The sequence below is a fragment of the Podarcis muralis genome, chromosome 12, assembly GCF_964188315.1.
Source record: "Podarcis muralis chromosome 12, rPodMur119.hap1.1, whole genome shotgun sequence".
Taxonomy (NCBI): domain Eukaryota; kingdom Metazoa; phylum Chordata; class Lepidosauria; order Squamata; family Lacertidae; genus Podarcis; species Podarcis muralis.
This window is the reverse complement of record NC_135666.1, coordinates 23,988,172-24,011,676: the sequence shown is the minus strand read 5'-3', so window position 1 is coordinate 24,011,676 and position 23,505 is coordinate 23,988,172. Positions and strand designations below refer to the sequence as shown.

The 23,505-nt window shown below is 40.2% G+C and overlaps 1 protein-coding gene across 10 annotated transcripts in view; it reads right to left on the bottom strand.

Annotated features, from left to right (window-relative positions):
- Positions 1–23,505, bottom strand: part of NEBL (nebulette) — a 140,614-nt gene that overhangs the window by 10,321 nt on the left and 106,788 nt on the right. The window contains exons 9-25 of one of the 10 annotated variants that reach the window (XM_028751250.2): positions 21,280–21,387; positions 20,849–20,953; positions 17,665–17,769; positions 17,353–17,460; positions 16,693–16,815; positions 15,166–15,276; positions 14,915–15,025; positions 13,140–13,250; positions 10,910–11,020; positions 10,521–10,631; positions 10,034–10,138; positions 9,090–9,182; positions 7,540–7,632; positions 6,950–7,054; positions 5,894–6,065; positions 4,948–5,040; positions 3,597–3,722 (exon numbers count right to left, since the gene is read on the bottom strand). In XM_028751250.2, the coding sequence (XP_028607083.2) occupies positions 3,597–3,722; positions 4,948–5,040; positions 5,894–6,065; positions 6,950–7,054; positions 7,540–7,632; positions 9,090–9,182; positions 10,034–10,138; positions 10,521–10,631; positions 10,910–11,020; positions 13,140–13,250; positions 14,915–15,025; positions 15,166–15,276; positions 16,693–16,815; positions 17,353–17,460; positions 17,665–17,769; positions 20,849–20,953; positions 21,280–21,387 (1,891 nt within the window). The remainder of the gene's footprint in view (positions 1–3,596; positions 3,723–4,947; positions 5,041–5,893; positions 6,066–6,949; positions 7,055–7,539; positions 7,633–9,089; positions 9,183–10,033; positions 10,139–10,520; positions 10,632–10,909; positions 11,021–13,139; positions 13,251–14,914; positions 15,026–15,165; positions 15,277–16,692; positions 16,816–17,352; positions 17,461–17,664; positions 17,770–20,848; positions 20,954–21,279; positions 21,388–23,505) is intronic. The other 9 variants (XM_028751253.2, XM_077936858.1, XM_028751255.2 and 6 more) reach the window with 9 other exon arrangements.

Genomic DNA, 23,505 nt, shown 5'->3' with positions numbered 1-23,505 from the left:
GCTGGGGGTGGGAAGAAAAGCCCTTGTCCCCCCCCCCCCCAGCCTTCAGAAGAGGTCCGGGGACAGTCTGTCCCCGGACCTGGTCTGAAGGCGGTTTCCCTAGGAACGCATTAATTGATTTTCAATGCATTCCTATGGGAAACCGTGCATCGCAAGACGAAAAAACCGCAAGACGAAGAGACTTGCGGAACGAATTAATTTCGTCTTGCGAGGCACCACTGTATCATTTTCCTTTTAAGCAGGGATGTCATGTCTTCCCAAATACTTTTTTCATCTACAGCCTGAGCAACTGATTGGAAGATGTGATCAAGTGGGGAAGCTGAGAAATTTCTGTAGTAATGAACACTAATCTCCATTTCCTGTATGCATGCAAATCAGTACATGCAACTCAGGCCCACATGCAGCTAAACCTACTGGTTGCACTGAACAATTATCACTCTAAAGAACATTTGCACAAGCGGCCATTATTTCTTTGCTCCCCACCTGCAATTCTGTACAGACCCAACGTACCGCTCCTGTACCCAAGACAACCCTATGTCTGTGAGTTATAGGCATTCAAAGGTTAGCTAGATCTTTCATGTTTGTTTGTTTGTTTGTTTGTTTGTTTGTTTGTTTGTTTGTTTGTTTGTTTTTGAGGCGTCCTCCTGCCTTTTGCCTTTGATCACTTAGACCTAATGAAAACTTTCTTAAACTTAGTAGGTCACACACTACATACATGTGCCCACAGGGATCTTGCAGGAAAGCAAGCAGTCCTGCTCCCAAAGAGATGCAGAGCTGCTGGCTGAATGTTCCATTGGCCAGGGCAAATAACAGGCTCAGAATACTCCTACCCGAGGGTGTGCAAGTCACAGGCAGCACTATACCTGGCCCCATCCTAAGGCAGCTCAGCAGGAAGGAACTGCTTGTCAATTCATCACAGTCCACTTTAAACTCAGTTCCAAAGAGGAGTTTGGCACAAAAAGTGGCAATGTTGCATCATGCGGTATAAGCTGCTACCCAGGATGCGTAGAGCCTTCCACATCCCAGTAGACTGCATAGCGTCTAACCTTGATGTTAGGCAGTCAATGCTGGATTTGTTCATGAAGAGTCCCTCGTGGTGGAGGGATCAGCACTGCAGGTGTCCTTATTTAACCTTGCCCTATAGATATTATTTTATCTATTGCTCAAGACCTTTCTATCCTGCCTGCCTGCAGTCCTATTGACATTCCCATTCCGATGGTATAAACCTTATGTAAAAAAAATAAAAGAAATTTTAAAGATCGTTGGTCTTTCCAAGACAGAATACTTTACCATGCAAAACCTTTTTAATTATATGAGCTCTTTCCCCATGCAGTAAAATCTTCCCCATTTTTCCGAAAAATAACAAAGCCATTACAAATTGCTAGGTTTTTACACATGGTTAAATAAGCAAACAATAACAAAAGACTGCTGTATCATAAAAGCTCCTTGCTCCATTAAGTATGATTAAAAAGTGGTTTGGTTTTAATTATCTACTCAACTAGAAAATCTGATGGAATCTTAACTTTGCTTTTATGACTTACTTTCTTTTCACTATGCATCTCAACAGGAAATGCACTGAAATGAACCATGAAGTATATATAATCTAATTGTATAATAGTTGCAAAATCATAAAGCCTGGAAAGTAACAATTTGAACAAAGAGATCCTTTGATCTACAAAACCATTCATAAAATATTCTAATATTAGAACCTACTAAACAGGCCAACTAGAAACCCTTTATGTGTCTGAATGGGGGAATGTTTGGCGCTTTATTACATAAATGCACACAGATTCCATTAGGCTGAGAAGTCTTGCCTACCTAACCCTTTTCACTGATGTATAGATAGCTCATAAAATATCATATACAAGATGCACCATCCATGGGACCACAATGCAGTCGCTACATTAATGGAAACATGTGTACTATTATATATATTCAAAATTCTGTGGTAGCCCCCCTAACTGTGAAAAGTTCTCTCAGGATGGTTTTATTCTCCTTAATTTCATTGCATTGTTGGTTTTTGGCACTTTTTATAATTTTGCATTCCTTTGTATTTGTGCCTTACAACAAAGGGATACTTCTCAGACTTAATTCACTGGAACTGCAAAACATTTGATAGTGGCTGGATCTCTCTCATATATATATATATATATATATATATATATATATATATATATATATATATATTTGAATCGCAACTTATGTCAACTACAACTGAAGAAAGGTATTCAGGACTTTACAGAAATGTAGTAAGCAAGATAACTCATTATGGGAGAGGACCTTCTTTTCAGATTAACACATTTATTTTAAAAGGTGTTTCATAATAGAAAATACAGAGTTTATCACTAATGGGCTTGAACTTGGCAAATTTCAGAGACCCAAATATTAAATTCCAAATAAGAAACACATAGTTGTCAGATGCTAATGGGAGCGCTAAAGCTATTCAGTTTTAAGACGAAATACCTCCCTGAAATGACAAGGCATAGTTTAAATGGCCTGGAAATATAGTCAAGAAGAATAGAAGATTGCAATGAATATTTCATAGACATATTTAAGTGTAATGCAAAATCCACTTTAAAGCACAGACACAACAACAAGCATGCTTATTAAGCTCTCCATGTATATTCATTTACGGAAATGGTTGGCAACTTTGTTCAGAACACTGGCATGAAGATTGAATGAGCTGGGACTTTGCCAGCATATACCAGAATTCCAATAAAAGCATGCAAGAAACACGGGGAAGCCTGAACTGTCAGTCCTCAGTCTACAAGTTGCTCTGTGATAATGTGTGTTAAGAATGTGATTTACAGTGGAGCACAAACCTTTAATTTAAATGATCAGGGGCCCTGCAAACACAATAGCAGAAAGTATAAAATAATTCAAGAGTTGGGTACTTGCCCCTCTCAGTGACTTAGATGCTGTGTACTCCTACAAAATACCCAACACAATACAGAATACACACATAGACAGACAAACACATATGGTATGGGTGTGTGGGTGTGTGTGGGTGTAGGACTGAGCAACATAACTGCTTGTAACACTGTGCTGGCATCCTAAATCAACTAAAACATTGCACCTCTTGCTGTGTAATAGCAGCACATGGCAAAGACCATGAACACCTTTCAAACATAGTTGACCAAAACTACATTAGACAGCCCCGGTCTCTATGTTCTCCTCACACTATCCAATGAGCTTGTACTTGGGACAAAGGTAATAAATAGACTGGCCCCCTTCCTTCCCCCACCTCCCCACTTAAAATCACATATTTGAAGTTATTTGCACTCTACACAGCTGAAGTCAGAGGTGGACGAGCTTCATTAAAACAAACAAAAAAATATTTTATTTAACAAGGATGTTAATAGCTAACCAAGAAGAGGCATTAAGACCTGTGAATCAAACACTGCATGCAAAAAAACAAACAAACCAAAATCTTACTGGCTATCTCAAGGGCTCTTTGACATTAATACAAATACTTCTCTTACACAGCTGTTTGTTTACTGGGCAAACCAGGGTTGCTGAGTTAACCTGGAGATGTGCAAGGAAACAGGCACACTGTGACTGTTAATCAGAAGGGAACAGAGGACATCTATGGGTACCTCCTTCGTTAGATGGCCTTGTTACCTCACTGGAACAAGAAAACATAGAGCCCTCTGATTTGTCATCTCCAACGCCAGAAGTACTGGTAGAACGGAAATGCTGTTTACTGTAACGTCTTGCTTTTTCTACGAGGGGAAACACAATACTGCAGTAAATAGCTATAGGGCAGATGAGTAAAGTAAGAGAGAGCTTCTTTGTTTGTTTGTTTTTATTCAAATAACAGGGCTGACAACTTAGGTACTTCCCATGCCAGCAACATCTTGTGCAAAACTGCCCCAAGATACTAATAACTGGAATCTGTGAGCTCACTAAAATGTGCAAGTAGGGGAAACTGTTCGCACAAGAATGCCGCTATTGGATTATGGCTAGGGCTACGCACGGACTGTTCCCACAAATACTGGTACAGCTGTGACCAGTGGTGCCAACTTGAGTACAGTATTGGGAAGGCCAGGTAAGCCCCACCCCGCATAATCAATCACATGATGATCACTCACACACCATTTGAATGGCAATGTCTGTCAACTTGGGGAGGGCAGCCCCCTCAAATATTTTATTGGTGGGGGTGAAGGGACCTTGGCCTCTAAGAGCTGGGCTCCTATGGCTGTGACATAAGACATTTTACTGCCCAAAGGGAAATTGTGCTGCTTAGCCTTAAGAGGAACAATGCAGACACTTGCTGTAATGTGGATTATAACTCCCCTGTGATCCTCAGGTGAAGGGCAGTATAGAATGTGTGTGTGTGTGTGTGTGTGTGTGTGTGTGTGTGTGTGTGTGTGTGTGTAAAATCATAGCAGCAAGCAGATTATATTTAGTTATTCAGTTATTTAAAGGATACAATGGATAGCTCATGGAGGCTATGTGTTGTTCTTTTTGAGATGTGGTATTAAATGGTTTGCACTTAACCACAGAATCTAGGCAGCTGATAGAAAACCCACAAGACCTATCACCAACTTTAAATTGCATTCTGGATCATTCTATAAGCCAAGCCATGTGATCCATAGCAAAAATTAAACTAACCATTGCCGTGAAATTAAATAAATTTCATAACTGGAATAAACATCCAGTGCTTAAATTAGACAGCAGTGGGCATTAGATCTGCAGCCTTTAGGCCAGTCCAGACATCAGTAAATTGCCTCAGGAAATGCAAACATGTGGAGTAAATGAAGCCTCACTCAGTGAATTAGTGCACAGGCCAATGACAATTCACATGAATGCGGCCACCCCATTAAAAAAATTGCTTCTGTGCTCACACAAATCAGTTCTGAAAAGCAGCAACTACATCATTAGATGGGCTGGTCAAATATTACTTGACTACAATCAAGCACTGGAGAAAATCATGTTAAACAATACCCGAAAGCATATGTAGACTCCTAGACTGAATATTATCTTCCAAAGGGTCAATGTCGAAGATGGAGCCAGGATCTGTGCGCCAAACTTTGAGGTCTTTTCCAAAAAGGAACAGTAAGACAGTTGGGGGAAGAAAGTAAAAGCACAAAGATGTTATCAGGGAAGACATAAATAATCCCTGGGGGCCATGGAGATGGGTTTTACCATGGATTTGACCATGGGGAAAATAACATTTGAAAAAGTGTGAGATATGATTTGTGGCTTCATAGTTTCATAAATACTATCCAACATTGCAGAAATAACTTTACGAGATTCTTAGTGTGGTACTGAAGGAAAAGAATGAATGCATCTCATTTTCATTTCAATGCACAGGTCAGCACTTATAGTTTGCAAATAAAAATAACACGACTTTTCCAACAATAAAAATCTCATCATACCAGGTATTAAAATCATGGAGCTGAATTCCTTTTCTGCTAATCTACGTGAAAAAGTCAAATGGCAATTTCTTCTGTGATTACTTTCATTTTTTTAAAAGAAAGTTAAGAATGTTAATAATTAGCTGCTCATATTAACAATTTAAGTACTTTTTATATTGTGTCTCTCTCTTTCTTTACCTTTCAGCCTTTGTAGAGCAAATTAATGTTTGATTAAAATACCTTTCATCTTATCATCTGTTCTGTTAATTACTATACTCATTACTTCAGAGGTGACTGCAATCAGGAATTCTGCGGCAGACAATTATCGCCTGATAACCCAAAACTGACCTATCATTTTAATCTTAAGAAGGAACTGCATATGAAACAAAGGTACAAAACATCAAATACAGATAACACTGCAACTAGAAAGAACAAGATAGTTAGGTAAGTAAGTAAATAACAGAGCAAGATTATTCTGCAGAGCTGGCCCACATAATATATTTGGGTCAGTAAAGCACAGAGTAGAAACTTACCCACAATTATTCCAGGTCTCCTGTCCATTTCAACTATATGTGGGTGGACACCTTTGTAGGCAGCATCACTAACCACCTGGGTATTTCTTCTCACCCGTTCAGTCACAGGATCGTCCACTATTGGAGTGAAACCTCTGCCTTTCGTCTTCTCAAAATCTTCATGGTATTTGACCTGGAGAGGGGTGGGAAGTTTATTATTTTCTAGTCCAATGACAAGGTGTATTGAGAGCTGTAGAAGATAGGCATTGTCAACATTATTTTTCTTGGCCACTGACATTTTTGCTTATTTCAAGCTGCTAACCACTGTCATGCAATTGTTCCTTGCCGCTACAAGGCCCAATAGATGTGCAATTCCCATCGTCATCGCTGGTTTTGTTTTTTTAAGGTAATTACTTTTTGTATACAGATAAAAAGTCACATGCAGTCTATTGCATTTAGTGTTACATTCACATGCAAATGATGGTGCTAAACCCTTCAAAATCATCTTACATTTCATTCAATTTCAGTTGTAGAAAGCACAAATGCTCCATATCAATACGTTAGGATAAAATTTCAAATTAGTATGACTTTTCAAGGTATTACAGATATCGATATGCTTTTTAAAAGCCTCCCTCCCCCATTCCTCACATACGGTCATATACACAGCACACTCACACATACACAATCCTTCAGGCAAAGGCAATCAGAGCAACCAAATTCAGAATTCCACTTGCACACACAAATCAAAAACATGCACAGGCACAAGGCAGCGTGTGTGTGTGTATCACCCTCTCCAGTTAAAATCTGCAATGCTGAAACAGAGAGGAACCACGTGAAGTGTCTTTAAGAAGCCACACGAGTGAATGGTTAGGGAAGTCGTTTTATTAGTATAGCAATATGCAACATTTAAATGCAGTTAGCAAACCCCCACCCCAAGAACCACTGCGTAAGGGGGAAAACTCAGTCCAGACTTTAGCGCATCGTGCTAGTTACCTAGATTAATGAAGGATTCAATCCAATCCAATCTACAGCTACTGTTCTTCAGAACACACTAGCCATGTGAAAAATGTACCCTACCATTGAGATGTTGTTTTGTGTCTCTTTGACATGCCTCAGCTCAGGTGTGTCTAGAATCATACTAGGTCTACCTTTCATCTGTTGCTGATCTCTGCTGTACTTGACCTGCAAAAGACAGCACATGGATTTTTCGAGTGTGCACAACTTGACAGGAAAATCATGCTTAATGTCACGAGCAACTGATATTCTTTTACTGTTCTATCCCCAAATGAACAGGCATTGTGGAGATGTGGTAATGCGCATTGCACTGGTCTACCCATTCAAAGTCATTGGCCTTCACTACAATTCATGACCGACTAGTTAATAATGCATGATACAAAAAATGTAAGATTGTACTTTAGTAAACATTGGCAAAGTCATTAAAAAACAAAGTGGAGAAACAAGAAAAACACACATGGAACCTACTGCTTCATTATTAGCAGTCACTAGGCCAAACGGATAAATACACATTTCTATAGTACTCTTAAAGATTCAAAATTAATTTATTAAGGATATAATTTGTTAAGGGCATGATGCACTCATCACAGAAAGGTTAAATTCTTTATTAATCCAAAACAATAAAAAGAAACAAGGAAAAACAAAGGACTTGCCGAGCTGATAATTTCTTGATTCTTCTTGACTCTCTCCATCTCAGGTGTGACACTGACAGCAGTTGCTTTACCAGGTTGCACTTTATAGTAAGCCTATTAATTTCAGATATATATAAATAACATTGCAACTGAACAATGATAAATAGGGCACCTGGTGTTTAAATTCCAAATGTTCTAATTAGTTCGGTATTTAAAGCTGTATGCTGAAGCATAACATAATTATTTCTTTGTATTTCATTGGTAAAATATGTGCACAGAGAAGCATTACTAACTTAAACATAATTTGCTCTAAGGTATATTAGTGCTACTGCTGCTGTACAGCCTCCATTTGGTTCAACAGGGATTTTTACTGCAGTTACAGGGCTGGTGCCCAAAAAGGGAAAGGAAGTTTAAAAACTGACACATAGTCCCTAAAAGAGATCTGTCCTCTTTCGACAATATTAAGTGCAGGTTGGGAATTTGTTTCATTTCAGCGTTTGTGATATAAAGTCAAACATTCTGATGAAGTCAGACGGATATCGTAAGAAGTTGCAAAACTGGGTGTTAGACTGAGACTCCTCAAGAAGTACTGCAGAGACAGAAATATACAAGAAAAAGGACACTTCATGCATATATAATCAGGGGATAGAATCGTAGAACTGCAGAGTTGGAAGGGACCACGGTGAGAATCTAGTCCAATCCCCTCTGCAATGCAGGACTCTTTCACCTAACATGGGGCTCGAACCCACAACCCTGAGATTAAGAGTTGCATGCATATATTAAGAGGCTGGGCTCCCCCCCCCCTCTTTTGTAAATACAGTGGTATCTCGGGTTACATACACTTCAGGTTACATACACTTCAGGTTACAGACTCTGCTAACCCAAAAATAGTGCTTCAGGTTAAGAACTTTGCTTCAGGATGAGAACAGAAATCGCGCAGCAGAGGCACGGCGGCGGCAGCGGGAGGCCCCATTAGCTAAAGTGGTGCTTCAGGATAAGAACAGTTTCAGGTTGAGAACAGACCTCCGGAACGAATTAAGTACTTAACCCGAGGTACCACTGTAGCTCCTGAACTGGGAGAATGAAAGAAAGGGAGAGTGCTTAACTCTTCCTGTGTCCACTGCTTTTTTGCTACAAAGGGTTTGCCTCCAGGGTTTCAAATGCAGGTGGGCTGGGGAATCTGACCAATGCTGAATTATGATATACAGTGGTACCTCAGGTTAAGTACTTAATTCGTTCCGGAGGTCCGTTCTTAACCTGAAACTGTTCTTAACCTGAAGCACCACTTTAGCTAATGGGGCCTCCTGCTGCCGCCGCGCCGCTGGAGCCCGATTTCTGTTCTCATCCTGAAGCAAAGTTCTTAACCTGAAGCACTATTTCTGGGTCTGTAACCTGAAGCGTATGTAACCTGAAGCGTATGTAACCTGAGGTACCACTGTATTTCACTTGGAATGTCAGTTTTATAGTTCTATTTCTGTTTTTTGTTTTTTAATACAGTGCATTTCCACAACAATAACAACAGCAATAATAAAAATTTGCACAAAGCAGCATCTGTTTTAAAAAAAACTTACTGCGCTAATATTTTGCTGGTTTTTCTTTACTCGTTCAATCTCTGGAGTGTCTGTTACTGCTGTACCAGCTCCTATCACTTTCTTGTACAATACCTTCATTGAAGAATAGAAAAATAATTATGAAGGTATGCTTCCTGGCAGAAGTTTGCAACAACAGGCAATGTTCCAAATACTAAATTGTACCGCCTCTGTTGTTTTAGCTTCCCATAAACTAACTCAATCACCACAAAAACTAATAAACTCATTTTCTTTACTGGAACCTCATATGAAAAGAGTGCACATTGGGAAAGGCCATAACAGGTAGCATACTTCGCAGTGATATCCACAGATGTTTAAGGTTTAATTGTCCTGGCTCTTAGCATCTGATAAAGGTTGAGCACTTTCCCGTATACCTGTTCTTGTAGCGCTTTAAAAAGAGAGCAAGGCTACCCTCACCTCCATCACAGCATCCCACCACTTAAAGACTAATAAATTTATTATAGTATAAACCAACAATGGTTTATACTTTCTCTGGTCCACAAAAGCTTATGCCATAATAAATTTTGCTCCATTGAATTAAATGGGGTTTAGGTCCACATAACTCTGTAGAAGATTGCACTGCTCCAAAAAAAAATTGTTGCATTGCTACCTTTTCCCACAGTACTGTGAAAATTATTGTTGCAATTATTATTATTTATTAAACTTCTATACCGCCCTTCATCTGAGGATCACAGGGCAGTTTACAATATTTTTAAAAATTACATACCATGATAACAAACAAAAACAAAACAATAACAATAACCACCTCCCAATAGGAGTGGTACAACCTTTACCAACGAGGGTATGCAATTGGCTTGGGGACAATGAACGGTACATTTTTCATTGTGCCCTGGGACACAAGAGAGTTCATTTGATGTTGAACTTTGTTAAGAGTTTCCCTTAAAATTTGGCTTGTTGCTACTTACAGCACTGATATTTCTCTGTGTGTTTTTAATTCTCTCGATTTCAGGAGTGTCTGGAACAGCAGAGTAGGAGCACAGCATCTTCTCTGCTTCATCTTTGTACTTTTTCTACAAAATAGAAAGCCCAGCCAGATGGGTGGGGTATAAATAATAACATTATTAGTATTAGTGTCAAAGTATGTATGTATGTATGTGTGTGTTAAGAAATAAAACAACTAAATAGGCTTAAATATGTGTAAGCCTACTTTACTGTCACTTCACAATTCCTATACAATGGTAAACTGGGCCTTAATGTAACTCAGAATTAAAGTCTGTATGTTTTATTATTTTTATTTTAGCATCCACACATTAAAATAAATGCACTGCCATTGGAAGCATGCATACTTATTAAAAAATAAGACTCATATCAGAACAAAACGAACAACCCTGTGCGCAGGAGGACACTTCCGAACTGCAAGCGCCACTTAATTACTCTTCATTCCCTACCCACCTGGCTGGCTATTTCAGAAGCTTTCTTTGCTCGCTGTATCTCTGGGATATCTGAGCCCACCTGCATTCCTTTCCCTTTGATTTCAGTCTCCAGGTCCTTCATATATTCTTTCTGTAAGAAATGGAACGTTAATGAATTCTTAGACATACAATATCTTTAGCCTTTCATACCCATACAGCTGGAATAATTCATGTGTGCTGCTTTCAAAAAGGTATGCTTGCAACACAAACTAGATTTCTGATGCCTGGCTGTGCTTCTGTCAGATTCAGTTTTTATTATTTTTCTATACTTCCTGCTTTCAAAAGGATTTCGTAAAAAAAAAAAAAAAAGTTTAAAAGCCCATTGTATTTTACTGTAAATGTCATTGAAGCGATGCATTCTGCACTAACCTGGCTTGCAATTTCATAAGCTTTCTTTGCTCGTTGTATATCAGGAGTATCCATGCCCACCTGCATGCCTTTCCCTTTAATTTCCATTTCTAGATGTTTCTTGTATTCTTTCTGTGAAGGACAGATCAGGAAATACTCAGATCTACAGCAGCTGAAGCTTTTATACAGATCCTGCTTTAATCTGCATGCTTTTATTAAATAGCACCCATGAAGGTCAAATTGCCCCTTTATACCCTCAGAACATTGACTCCATAGGAGATGCTCAGATGTATCTGATGTTCCTTAAGGAAGAAAATCATTTAACAAAAATGTTTCTTTTTTAAAAATAAATAAATAATAATAATCTATAGTATTTTATTTCAGGTCGCTCCTGTTTTCACTGCCCCGAATCAATGGATAAATTCATATAATCGAGCATTATAGATAAGAGATGTAATTCAGAAAGGACTAAATTCATCTGTCACAAGATCCACTCACTAGTTTAAGGTTTGAGCGTTTATGTCTTATAAATGCTTACCACTGATTTTGACATTCAATGCAAATGGGGGGTGAAAAGCCCCTCCTCTGTTCTTCTACAGGTAAGGTATCAATGAAAGTTTACTACCACAAGCTCTTGGCTCCCTGTTTAGCCCACAAACCAATTTCCCCAAAACCACACCTAATCATCCCACACCTGACATCGTATGTACTGTAGGATCAGGTGGGAAGTAGGACATGCAGCTGAAGACACAGTTCCCTGTAGAAAGCAGGATTGAACTCCCAGAACATCAGCCAACGTGCAGGTGGTTTAGTCTTGCTGGGTTTGGGTGTGTGAGCAATTTCATATGAAGCCCCACAGTACCCTCACCAGAACCTTACAGCCAACAGTACTAAAGCCCTTCCAATAAGAGACCCAACTTGGAATCTAGTCTAATTGGGATTCAGACCTGGTTTGGAATGGCAACTGACTTTGTCACCCTGTACAATGGTCTGTATCAGGAGAGAGCTGGGAGTGTAGCTCTGCAGATTCTCCTACATGGCTTCTGATGCCATCAGCCATGTTATTTTTCTGGGGTCTGAGCTGAGTATTGGGGGAACCCCATTGCAGTGATTCCACTCCTGCTTGGGTGGCCAGATCCAGACGGTGGTTCTTGGGGAGCACTGCTCAGCTCTGTGAGGTTCTCCAGTTTGGGGTTTCACATAGATCAGTTCTGTCCCCAGTGTTGTTTAACATCTACACAAAACCACTGAGTGGGGTCACACAGAGTTTTGGAGTGCATTGCCACCAGTATGCAGATGACACACCGCTTTATTTCTCCTTTCTATCTTCTGCTGGTGAGGGAGTGGATGTACTGAATCAGTTCTTGGCTCTGATAATGGGCTGAATGGGTGCCGATAAAGGGACATTTAATCAAGACAACAATGAGGTGCTGTTAGTGAGTCGTTCCTCTGTCTAGCTGAGAGGTGTGCACTCTGCTCTAGATGGAGAGACACTCCCTCAGAGGACCAAGTTCATAGCTTGACGGATCTCCTGAACCCACTGCTGTCACTTAAGGCACAGGGGGCCTTGGTGGTATGGTGGTCTGCCTTCCACCAGCTTAGGTTGGTGGTCCAACTACAACCCCATCCGTGACAACTTTTGGAATTCACACTCAGTTTTGCAAGAGTTGAATATTTTGGTCTAAGGGCACAAGCACACCTTACATTTAAAGCACACCACTTCAACAGTCATGGCTTCCCACAAAGAATACAGTGGTACCTCGGGTTAAGAACTTAATTCGTTTCGGAGGTCTGTTCTTAACCTGAAACTGTTCTTAACCTGAAGCACCACTTTAGCTAATAGGGCCTCCTGCTGCCACCGCACCGCCGGAGCACGATTTCTGTTCTCATCCTGAAGCAAAGTTCTTAACCCAAGGTACTATTTCTGGGTTAGCAGAGTCTGTAACCTGAAGCGTATGTAACCCGAGGTACCACTGTACCGGGAACTGCAGTTTGTTAAGGGTGCTGGGAATTGTAGCTCTTTGAAGTGTCTCCTTACAATTCTCGGTACCTTTAACTTCAGCTTTAACTTCAGGCAAAGCCACGGATGTTAAAGAGGTATGAGAGTGCTTTAAATGTATGGTGCAGATGGGACACCAGACCAAAATGCTCCACTCTTGCAAAACCGAGCATAAATTCCAAAAGTTGTCATATTACCTTATATCATGCTATAAAGCATACAGTTCCATTTCAAGAAGCATTTTAAACAAACCTGGCTTGCAATTTCAGATGCTCTCTTGGCTCGCTGTATTTCAGGAGTATCTGTGCCAACCTGCATCCCTTTCCCTTTAATTTCAGTCTCCAGGTCTTTTTTATATTCTTTCTGTGCACACAAAAAAAATATAAATCAGGGTCTATTTGAAATGGAATGGGTGGGAGAGAGCAGAACACCTTTAAATGATACGCATTGCATATTCAAAACCTTTGCCCTCAAAGACCAATTTACAATTTAGGCAAGTGGTTTCTCTCTACAGCGGAGTTCTTGCACACCTACAAAATGAATAAATGTGTCAGATTGTTTAGAAGGTTTGCATATTAAACACATGGTCAAACCCTTTAATAATGGTAGTTTAAAATTCTGTTTAAATACTGAGTTACATGGGGAGTTTTCAGCAATGGTTTTTTTTAAAAAAAAAATGTTTGTTTTTAGTATACAAAGAATGCTTCCTAATTTAAATAGCCTGTGCTATTGACTTGGAGATTACCAAGTGATATAAATTATAAATAATTAATTCAAAATGAACATTTTATTTTCAGCGGGCCCTAACACATCGTAATTTTCTAAATAAGCATATATATTATTAAAAATGTGTTGGAAGGTGTGTTGAGTTAACTGCTCTAGAATATTTATTTGTACACAGAGGTAGACACATAAGCTGGGGTTGAACTGGGCCACTTCTATTTAGATAGACCTTAAATTAAAATCATCGGGGGGGGGGTGCCTATGGGGCAGAAACTAATTTAACTGTATAACTATAGCCTTTGGGTGACCCACCATTGCCTAAGGAATTAGGGCACGACTCCCTAGCCTGTCCTGACTCCTGGGCCACACCCTAAAGGTGAGAAGGAAAGACTTACGCCATCACCACTACCCAAGACTGCAGAATCACAAGTGGATGAGAGAGTTTGGCCTCAAATGAGGCCACTCTCCCAGCCCCTGAACCTGAGAGTCCAGGAAATGAGCCTTGGTGCTAACCCATCAGCTGAAACAGGCCTAAAGGCCATCACCAGACTAAACCAAACTATTTCTTTTCCCGCACCGAAACTGCCAAAAGTGACCAAATCAAGAAGATTAACCTATTTAAACAACACAGCAGACCATATAGCACTCCATCCCACTGTTCAGTGTGAAGTAGGCAAAGAAAACCAATCTGCAATCCAAAATGCAGATTGGGAGAAATTTCTAGCATAGACCATGAGGCACAGTGGGAAACAGGGAAGGAGGGAAGGCGCTGTTGCAAAAAGAAGGCTGGAGGGAAGGCAGTTTGTCCCTTCAATAAGGATCAAGCCCTGACCCATTCCTCAGACCACCTTGGAAATGCAAGGATTTTCCTCCTCTGACTCTCTTGCCCAATGGTTCGTAAAGGCACCCAGCCTTCTAGGAACCATCTTGGCCTTTTGGCTGAACGTTCTGGCACCCCGATAAGCAAAGCAAGGCCCATAAAGTTCAATGGGACTTACTCCCATGTAACCTAATACGCCTTTGGCAATACAAAGCTACATTGCCAAAGAACTCCATCATGTTATGCCTTCCACGTCGTTTCAAAAACAGAATGTGCTGCATTAGATTTCTACAATGACTTTCAATAAACAAAATAATTTTTGTATATATTTGCTTAAATGAGAACAGTACAGAAAGTGTTTCTGAAATTCAGTAGTTCTATTCAGCTTTATTGCTCTTCTTGTGCTGATGTGCCAATTAATTGCTAATTCCACCAAGCCATAAAAGATGCAAAGGAATAATTTTAAATGTTTTGCTCTACTGACCTCACTAACAATTTTAGATGCTCTCTTTGCTTTTTGAACTTCAGGAGTTTCAGAGATGAGCTTAACTCCTTTTCCCTTTATTTCATTTTCCAGATCTTTTCTGTATTCCTTCTAAAAAAAATAAAAAGTTGGAAACAGTTTCAAAGCATGGACTTTTTCATAGACTCTAAAAACTAAGCAGATGTGTCATTGGGTGCTTTGTGAAGGGCTCACTTTCCACGACATTAATAACCTTTACTAACATAACCTACCTCATTTAGTATCTGAGCTGCATTTTTCACTCTAATCAACTCTGGCGTATCTTCAAACACTGTCAGTCCTTTTCCTTTCATCCCTTCTTCCAAATCTTTTCTATACTCTTTCTGAAGGTTTGAAGGAGAGGGGGGGGGAAAGGTTTCTCAGCTTTAAATCGTGAGCAAGATCTTGAAAAGGAAAAGTTCTTATTAAATATTTCAAGGAATACTTTGAAAATCTCTATAAAATATGAATTAGATAGTGCACATTTACCATAGTTAAAATAGAATTGGGAAATCAAAAGCCAGGATGCACCAAGAATGAAAAGATTGTAATCTTCACTTGCTCCTGGGAGCAGGGGAACCACATTCTTCTTTTTATACAACTAGTTCCTACAGATACTTTATAAAACTGTAAGAGCTTCCGCTATGGATGGTAGTTTTTTTTTTCAGATTACAGACAAGTAAATGACCCTGTCACTCAAGTTCTGCTAATGCTATCATTATTCACAAAGGTGCACTAAATGCAATGCAAAAGGCACTTATCCACAAATCAGAGTTACATAGCATGATGAGTACTTGTGATTGAAATGAACATGTAGAAAGATATCACGCTAATGCTGCAGAAAACAGAACCCAGAGTTACATCAGTGTATGACACTGTCTCCAGAAGATATGCGTTCCTCCTTGATTGACAAACCAAGAGGTATTGTTTCAATTTGTCTCCAGGTATCTTTGAAGCTTCAGGTCAATTCAGACATCACACCAAACAATCTTTAATGAAGCTTAAGTATGATTCGGCGTGATTATCTGAGAGTGGCAAGTCATCGTTTGTGGTTGGCCAGCAAACAAGAATCAGAAACCATGGTTTTAAGTGAGTTGGCAACCTCACTTAACTATTGTGCTAACCGGGGCTTCACTCACCCTGTCATGTGTGCAAGCAAGTGGGCAGGCAAGCAAATTAGGAGCAACATGAGAAGGCATGTCTGTGTCACCAGCCTGCCCAATGGCAGGCTTACTTACTCTGCCGGCAAGCTCACCCACAACTCTGGCCTGCTTGTTTTTGCTCGCTTGCTCCATCCGCTGTTGTCACACTGCAGTTCTGTGGCTACGCTAACTGCATCACAACGACTTCTTTCTTACCAAAGTATTATATACGTAGTAAAACAAGAAGTAACTAGAGGTGGTTCTTCCATCTTCTGACTTATTACAGCTTGTGCAGGTCGCGCTGTGGGTTAAACCACAGAGCCTAGGACTTGCTGATCAGAAGGTTGGCAGTTCGAATCCCCACAACGGGGTGAGCTCCCGTTGCTCAGTCCCTGCTCCTGCCAACCTAGCAGTTCGAAAGCATCTCAAAGTGCAAGTAGATAAATAGGTACTACTCCGGCGGGAAGGTAAATGGTGTTTCTGTGCACTGCTCTGGTTCAACAGAAGCGGCTTTGTCATGCTGGCCACATGACCCAGAAGCTGTACCAGTAAAGCGAGATGAGCGCCGCAACCCCAGAGTCGGTCACGACTGGACCTAATGGTCAGGGGTCCCTTTACCTTTACCTTTACCTCTTTGAGCAGGTTGGTAACACGCTTCACGTTCAAGAATTCCGGGGTCTTGTCTAAGTCCAGTGCTGCCTTTCCTTTGAGTTTATCTTCAAATTCTTTTCGATATATTTTCTGTGCACAAAATAAATTTTTATATAACTATAAAATTGCATGCCGTTTCATGTAAACTGTAGTTATATTGCAGCAAGAGGTAAAACATTTTCACTGAACAATCCAAACATAAAGATACAGAATCTAAACATTTGGAGGATATCAAAGTGCATCTCTAAAACAGCTATTCCGACTTCAAATGGGAGACACAACAGGATCCAAAGATTTGCTCAACTTGTTCCATGTGTTGAAGCCTGTTTTGAACATGTGGTTGTTTCCTGAAGAGCAGCATGTGGTGCTGCAAATGGTTTTGAAAGTGGGAGGACTTCAAAAACCAGTATGCAGTGTGTCAAGTTGGTATGCTGCCCAGTGGGGGGGGGGGGGAGAGAATCCAAGATCCAAACTGAGTGAGAACTAGGCTGAATTATCTCCTTAGGCTGTGACCAATGCGTTTCATCACAGTGAAAGAACTACCCACAGCCCTTATTCAAATGCCATAGCAACACAATGTATTGAACATTGCAGTACAGTAATGATTTCCAAAAGCATTCCACCAACCTCGCTTTGACACCTCTGAGCCTCCTTTGAAACTTGGTAAGTCGGGGTATCCACAAATTCCATCATGGCCCTGCCTTTTGATTTTTCATACTTCTCTTTGTACTTCACCTAACAGAACAGAGAGCGGATCAAAACTACAGCAATTTTTAAAACCGACAGTACGTTTATTCAGAGAGGAGGGGCTTCCCATTCCTTGCGTATGAATTCTCTTTTATGCATGAAAAGCATTTCCCTCCTTCCAAACATAAATGCTGTACATAATATACAATCCAAGCATGCAGAGCTACTGGACAGTGCACACTGTGTGCATACCTGACTTTGGAGCACTGCGTTCTCTTTGTGGTGCAGCTGTTCAGCTGTATCCAGTGCGAAATGATACAGCCCCTTACTTTTCTCAAACAGCTTCTTATATTCATACTGAAACAAATAATAGGCAAATATATATAAAAGACCAAACTATAATATACCTCGTTGTAGTAGTTGTTGTTTAAACCCACAAGAATTCATCTTTAAAGCAAGTATTCCTCTAAAGTAAGAATTCATCTTTAAAGCAAAAGTGTAAACTAAACCGTGAAACGGTTTCTATTTTTTAAAAAAACAGATGAGGCTCTGATCCAGTGAGGACAACATGTGCACATGGAAACAACATGCAGAGTGATTTGTGGCAATTCCAGTATTTGATCTGAACCACGCATGTAGCATTGAAAGATATTTTCATGGCGCTGTCTACACCTCTGCAGAGCACTGATCATCTCTAAACAGGACAGAGTCCAAGGTTATCCATCCCTCCAAAATTCATAACTAATGCTTGGTGCTAGATCGTAATCACATGCAGTAGCATAACGCATACCTCACCCCACTTCAGCACATGTGCAACTTTAGATCAGGACATATAAGAGCCTCGGGGCTGTTTGGGATTCATAAACAATCTTCCTGTGCAAAGTGATTCCAGGGAGCGAGGCCACGGCTGGTTTCCTAATCTAGTGGCAGTGGTTATCTTATCATAGCTGATGAAATCCTGCACCAGAGGGTCCACCTAACTTTCAAGGGCAGCTTTTCAGGGGGTGAAGGTATGCTGCAGAACATGTATAGCCCTGGATCCCAAATTAATAACCCAAAGAAGCTCAAGTGTTGAAAATTATAGAAATAGTGTGAGCTCAATTTGACAGTCTCTTATTGCCTCCTAGTGGAGCAAAGCAAACATTGTGCAGCCTCTACCTGTTTTAAAAGTGAAATGCAGTTAGTCAATTTGATAATATAAAATTAGAAACTCAGAAAAGGAATATAAAAGTATGGATACTACACACACAGTGCAATTGTATGCACTTTTTACTCAGAAACGGACAGGAAATCTAGAAAGGCAGTGGAAACCGTAGCAAACAAAACAACACACCCCAAAAGCAACTTTCTCTGACCATTGAATTATTCTGCAACTGAACTGAGTACCCAGGAAGGCACAGTTGGGAGAAGTTAACTACCCCAGATATTTCAAACAACCCTCAATAACACAAGACAGGTCATCCTTCTCATCCATCTCCTTAATCATGGATTAAGGAGATTTTATAATGGACCACCTTGTTAAATTGGCAGGGAGCTCAGCACTCAAAATCTGGAAGGATTTTCCCATCTACATGCTGTACCTACAGGTCTGTAGGTGAACATCAACCAAAAACACGTCACCTTTAAGAAGAGAGCTTTGCTGCCAAATCGCATGAGCATGCTTCATACTTCATGATTGCAACATAAAGCAATTGCTTGCACTGTGAGAGCAAAAACCCATTTCACAGTAAAACAAAACCAGGGTGTGTGGAGATGTTACTCTGCAGCATGTGAATTAGATTCAGCTACCTCAAATCATATCCCAAAAATAAGAGGATTGGGGGGGGGGGGCAATCTGAAGTCTTTCCACATCTACCATTAGTTTATATAAATATTGATGTGCTGATTCCTTTTAACTGTTATAAAGGTTAGAAGTTTATAAAAGTGTTATTTAAAAAGAAGAAAAGGAGCTAAAAAGGTAAAAGAAAACAAAAAAACCTCATAAACTATAGTGCTACTGGCGTAGTGGCAGATTGGGTAGTGCAAGGAGACATTTGTTTCCTCTGTCTACACAGAGTTCTTTTAAAAATCTGCCAGATATTTTAACGTTTATCTTCCCTCTTTCTTTTCATGGAAACTACTTCTTCAAGAATTGCAGTATGTATATTTAAAATGCATTTTATCCTCAATACATGTCGGAAATGCATCTTAGTTCCTTTTTTTGAGCCAATAAATTTATCACAGAATTGAAAAAAAAAGTATGAAATCCAAAGTTAAGTGCACTGAGACCCACACTTCTGTTTGAATCAGAATTCATAAAGATTGAATTCCTCAATGGTTAGAATTAGATTTGAAACACACACCACACACACACACACACACACACACACACACGATTTTGAGACATTAGTGTGTCTCAAGAACTCCTGGTCACAGTCTGCTGGTAACTCAGACATTATTCGTATCTTTAATATTAATGAAATTTCTCTACTGCCCTTCATCGGAGAATCACAGGACAGTTTACAAATCTCCTCTATGGTAAGAGATTAATTTAAGACCGCAAATCCTTGCTTCCCATTTTTCATCCCATGAATGCCATTCCAGAGGGCTGCTGCCTATATACAAAGATGGGCTTTGTTTTTTAAGGATATGTAATTATGATTTTTTAAATTACTTATTAAATTTCTATAGCGCCCTTCATCCAAGGTTCACAGGGCAGACTTATAATATAAAAACATAAAAATACATAATATTTTAGCATATTAATCAGCCAAAGGCCTGGGAGAAGAGAAATGCTTTCACCTGGCGCCTAAAGATATGTAAGGAATGTGCCAGGCAGGCCTCCCTGGCGAAAGCATTCCACAAATGGGGAGCCACCACAGAAAAGGCCCGTTTCTGTGTTGCCACCCTCCAGACCTCTCACGTAGGAGGCATACAAAGAAGGGCCTCAGATGATGATCACAGGGTCTGGGACTCTCCTCATATGGGGACAGGTGGTCCTTGAGATACAAACTAATCAGCAGCCAGTGCAATCAGGCTAGGATTGGTGTAATATGCTCAAACCAACCTGCCCCAGTGAGCAACCTGGCCGCTGAATTCTGCACCAGCCGAAGTTTCTGAACTGTCTTCGGAGGCAGACCCATGTATACCGCATTGCAGTACTCTACCCTAGAGGTTACCAGAGCACAGACAACAGAAGTTAGGCTATTCTTGTCCACGTAGGGGAGCAGGTGGGCCACCAGCCAAAGCTGACGGAAGGCACTCTATGCCACTGAGTCCACCTGAACCTCAAGCGACAGCAGTGGACCCAGCAGTAGTACCCGCAACCAATGTACCTGCTCCTTCAGATGAAGGGCTCATTAAGTTTAATGGAACACAACACAACAATTACCTGCTCTGAACCATTTGCATTTTAAAACCCTATTCAAATGAATTAATCACAAGAAAGTCAACTTACCTGGCTACTTATTTTGCTGGCATTCAAGGCATGCTCTAACTGTAACAGGTTTGGAAAGGTAGATGCTGGCTCATGAAGGCTTTCTAGGTCTTTTTTGTATTTCACCTGCAAGGTGAAGAATACACATTTGGTTAAAAACAAACAAACCAGAGCATGGGACAGAAATGCATGGTTTCATTTTCTCTGCAGGAAAAAAACATTCTTCTTTTCCATGTTTGCCTGCCATGTTTTCTATCGGCCATTAGGTGGCACTCATTTACTACAGTCTGACAAAAAGATGGCCGCAGTGCATATTCTATTATAGGGGAAAGTTTAACCCTTTGAAAAGACACCTTTCCAAATAAATGCTAATAAGAAAATAAGATGCCCACCAAGCAACTTCCACACAAAAATGCAACAATAAAAAGAGTGCCCAAAACAGCCCTACTTACGTCACTTGCCAAGATAGAGGCAAGTTGTGCTTGCTTGAAAGAAGCACTTTCCAGAGGATTGTAGCAGTAATTCTTCATATCCTTGTTAAACTGCTCTTTGTATTTTGCCTGAGAAACAAACAAATCGCATAGGTTGCAATAGTGCATAAGTGCAGATTTCAGAATAGCTTAGCATCGGCATTTTCTATTCATAGCTTATCCCAAACCATCAGTTATATAATTACAGGCCAGTTCAATAAACACAGAGGGTATGGTATAGGGCCATAGGCCCGGCCCCAAAGGGCTTATCTAGGTTTCTGGAGCATCTTCGCCTGATCCCTGCTTCATAAAAGGAAAGCGAAGCCGGAACTAGATGACACAGCAGATAGAAGGCTGCCACGAAAAATAGGAACCCTCCATCTCTCCTCAGTAATACCTGCTGATACAACATCCATAATGTTACGTCATGGTGCTGTAAGCTTCTCTGCTCCTACCAGCAGCAGCAGTGAAGTGCAACAGCATCGTGTCACAGGCCTTTGTATCATTTAATATTTCCAACGAAAACATAATGTAAGGTTGCTGCTGTCAATGGCAGATCTCCTTAGTCCCAGCCTTTTGAAAAAGAGGGCAAGTAAGAATAACACATGTTGGTGGTAAACTTTCAAACTCAAAGTAAAAACAACAAGAGCAAGATCTGAACAAATGACGTGGTTTATAGAGTAGAATAAAATTTTGGTTGCAGAGCACAGGAGAAAGGGGAAGCAGTCTGGCGTTAAATGTAGTCAAAAGACGGTTTCTAATAGAAGACATCTATACCACACTCTCAGGTGCATGTCAGGCTTTAAAAAAAACTTTGAAGAGCAGAAATCCCAGGAGTTTCCTAAGATGTACATTTCATTGCCAAACTAGTTTTAGAGAACTGGGAAGGTCCCCCCCCCCCAGCTCGATTTTAATTATAAAGGCTAACTTTATAAGCTATTTGGATGGGAAGCAAAGGCACGTGTCTCAAAAGAAGTATGTCCATTTTACCTGACCATTTACTGCATTGTCTTCCTTTCTTTTCTTAAGAGCATAGAAAGGTAATCGGACGCTGGCTTATTCTGAGTCAGACCACTGGTCCAACAGCGTCAACACTGTTCACACCGGTTGGCAGCTGTTCTGCAGAGCTTCAGATGGGGTATTTCCTAGCTTTACCTTACATGCCAAGGATTGAAAACAGGACCTTTTGCATGCAAAGTATATACTCTATCACTGAGCTACAGTCCTTTCCAAAGGAGTCTCCCACAATAATCGTCTTATTTGAGTATCAAGATACTTATTTAATGTGATGATTACACGTGAAGCATGTTTTCTTTTAAGGATTGAGATTAATTTAAGACAACATACATATATATCATCAAGACATGGCTCAGAAAGAAACAGGAGGAAAACAAAAACAACCGTGAAGAATGCTAAGGCAAACAAATTTCTTGCTAAACTTGCACAAATCCCATACACAGCTGGGGAAAGTGTATCTTTTAAAGCTATAAGGCAGCTTTCCCAACCGCAAGCACTTTCAATAAGTATTAGGTTTCATAAGTGAACAATAGCACCTGCTGTTCTATTTACCACCCGAAAAGGTTAAAAAAAAAAAAAGCCCAGCACTAGGTGTTGCACATTAGAAAGTTCTCCTTGTAAATGAAATAGGTTTTTAACAGGATAAATCATTTTCTTATCCCTATAACAAACAAAATATATATACTAAGAAGCTGAGAACAACCAAAGGGTTTCCAGGATATCAAATAAAGTAGAGCATAAATATGCAGCACCCTGAAATTTGTCTGGAAGCATCAAGTACCTGCTGAGAATATAACCTGAGAGAGGATAATAAATAACATGGTCTCTGAGGCATAAAAGCAAGAGCTGGCCCCACCTACATAACCAAAGCAAGCAAATGATTGGCAGGGATGAAGACAGTCAGCACAGGGTTTAAAAGAAGTGCCCCAGGATCCATCGTAATGTCACGGCAGCTGCTGCAGCACAACATTTATTGTTGTTAGCCGCCCTGAGCCCGGCTTTGGCTGGGGAGGGCGGGATATAAATAAAATTTATTATTATTATTATTATTATTAACACTACCTGAGGTCCTGCAATAGATGCCTCTCAGTGTAGCTGTTCTTGCATGAAAGGTCCTGGGCCAAATGTGGCAAAAATCCCCTGCATTTCCTACAGTAATACAATGCCTTAGCACATGATCCAAGCTCTAAT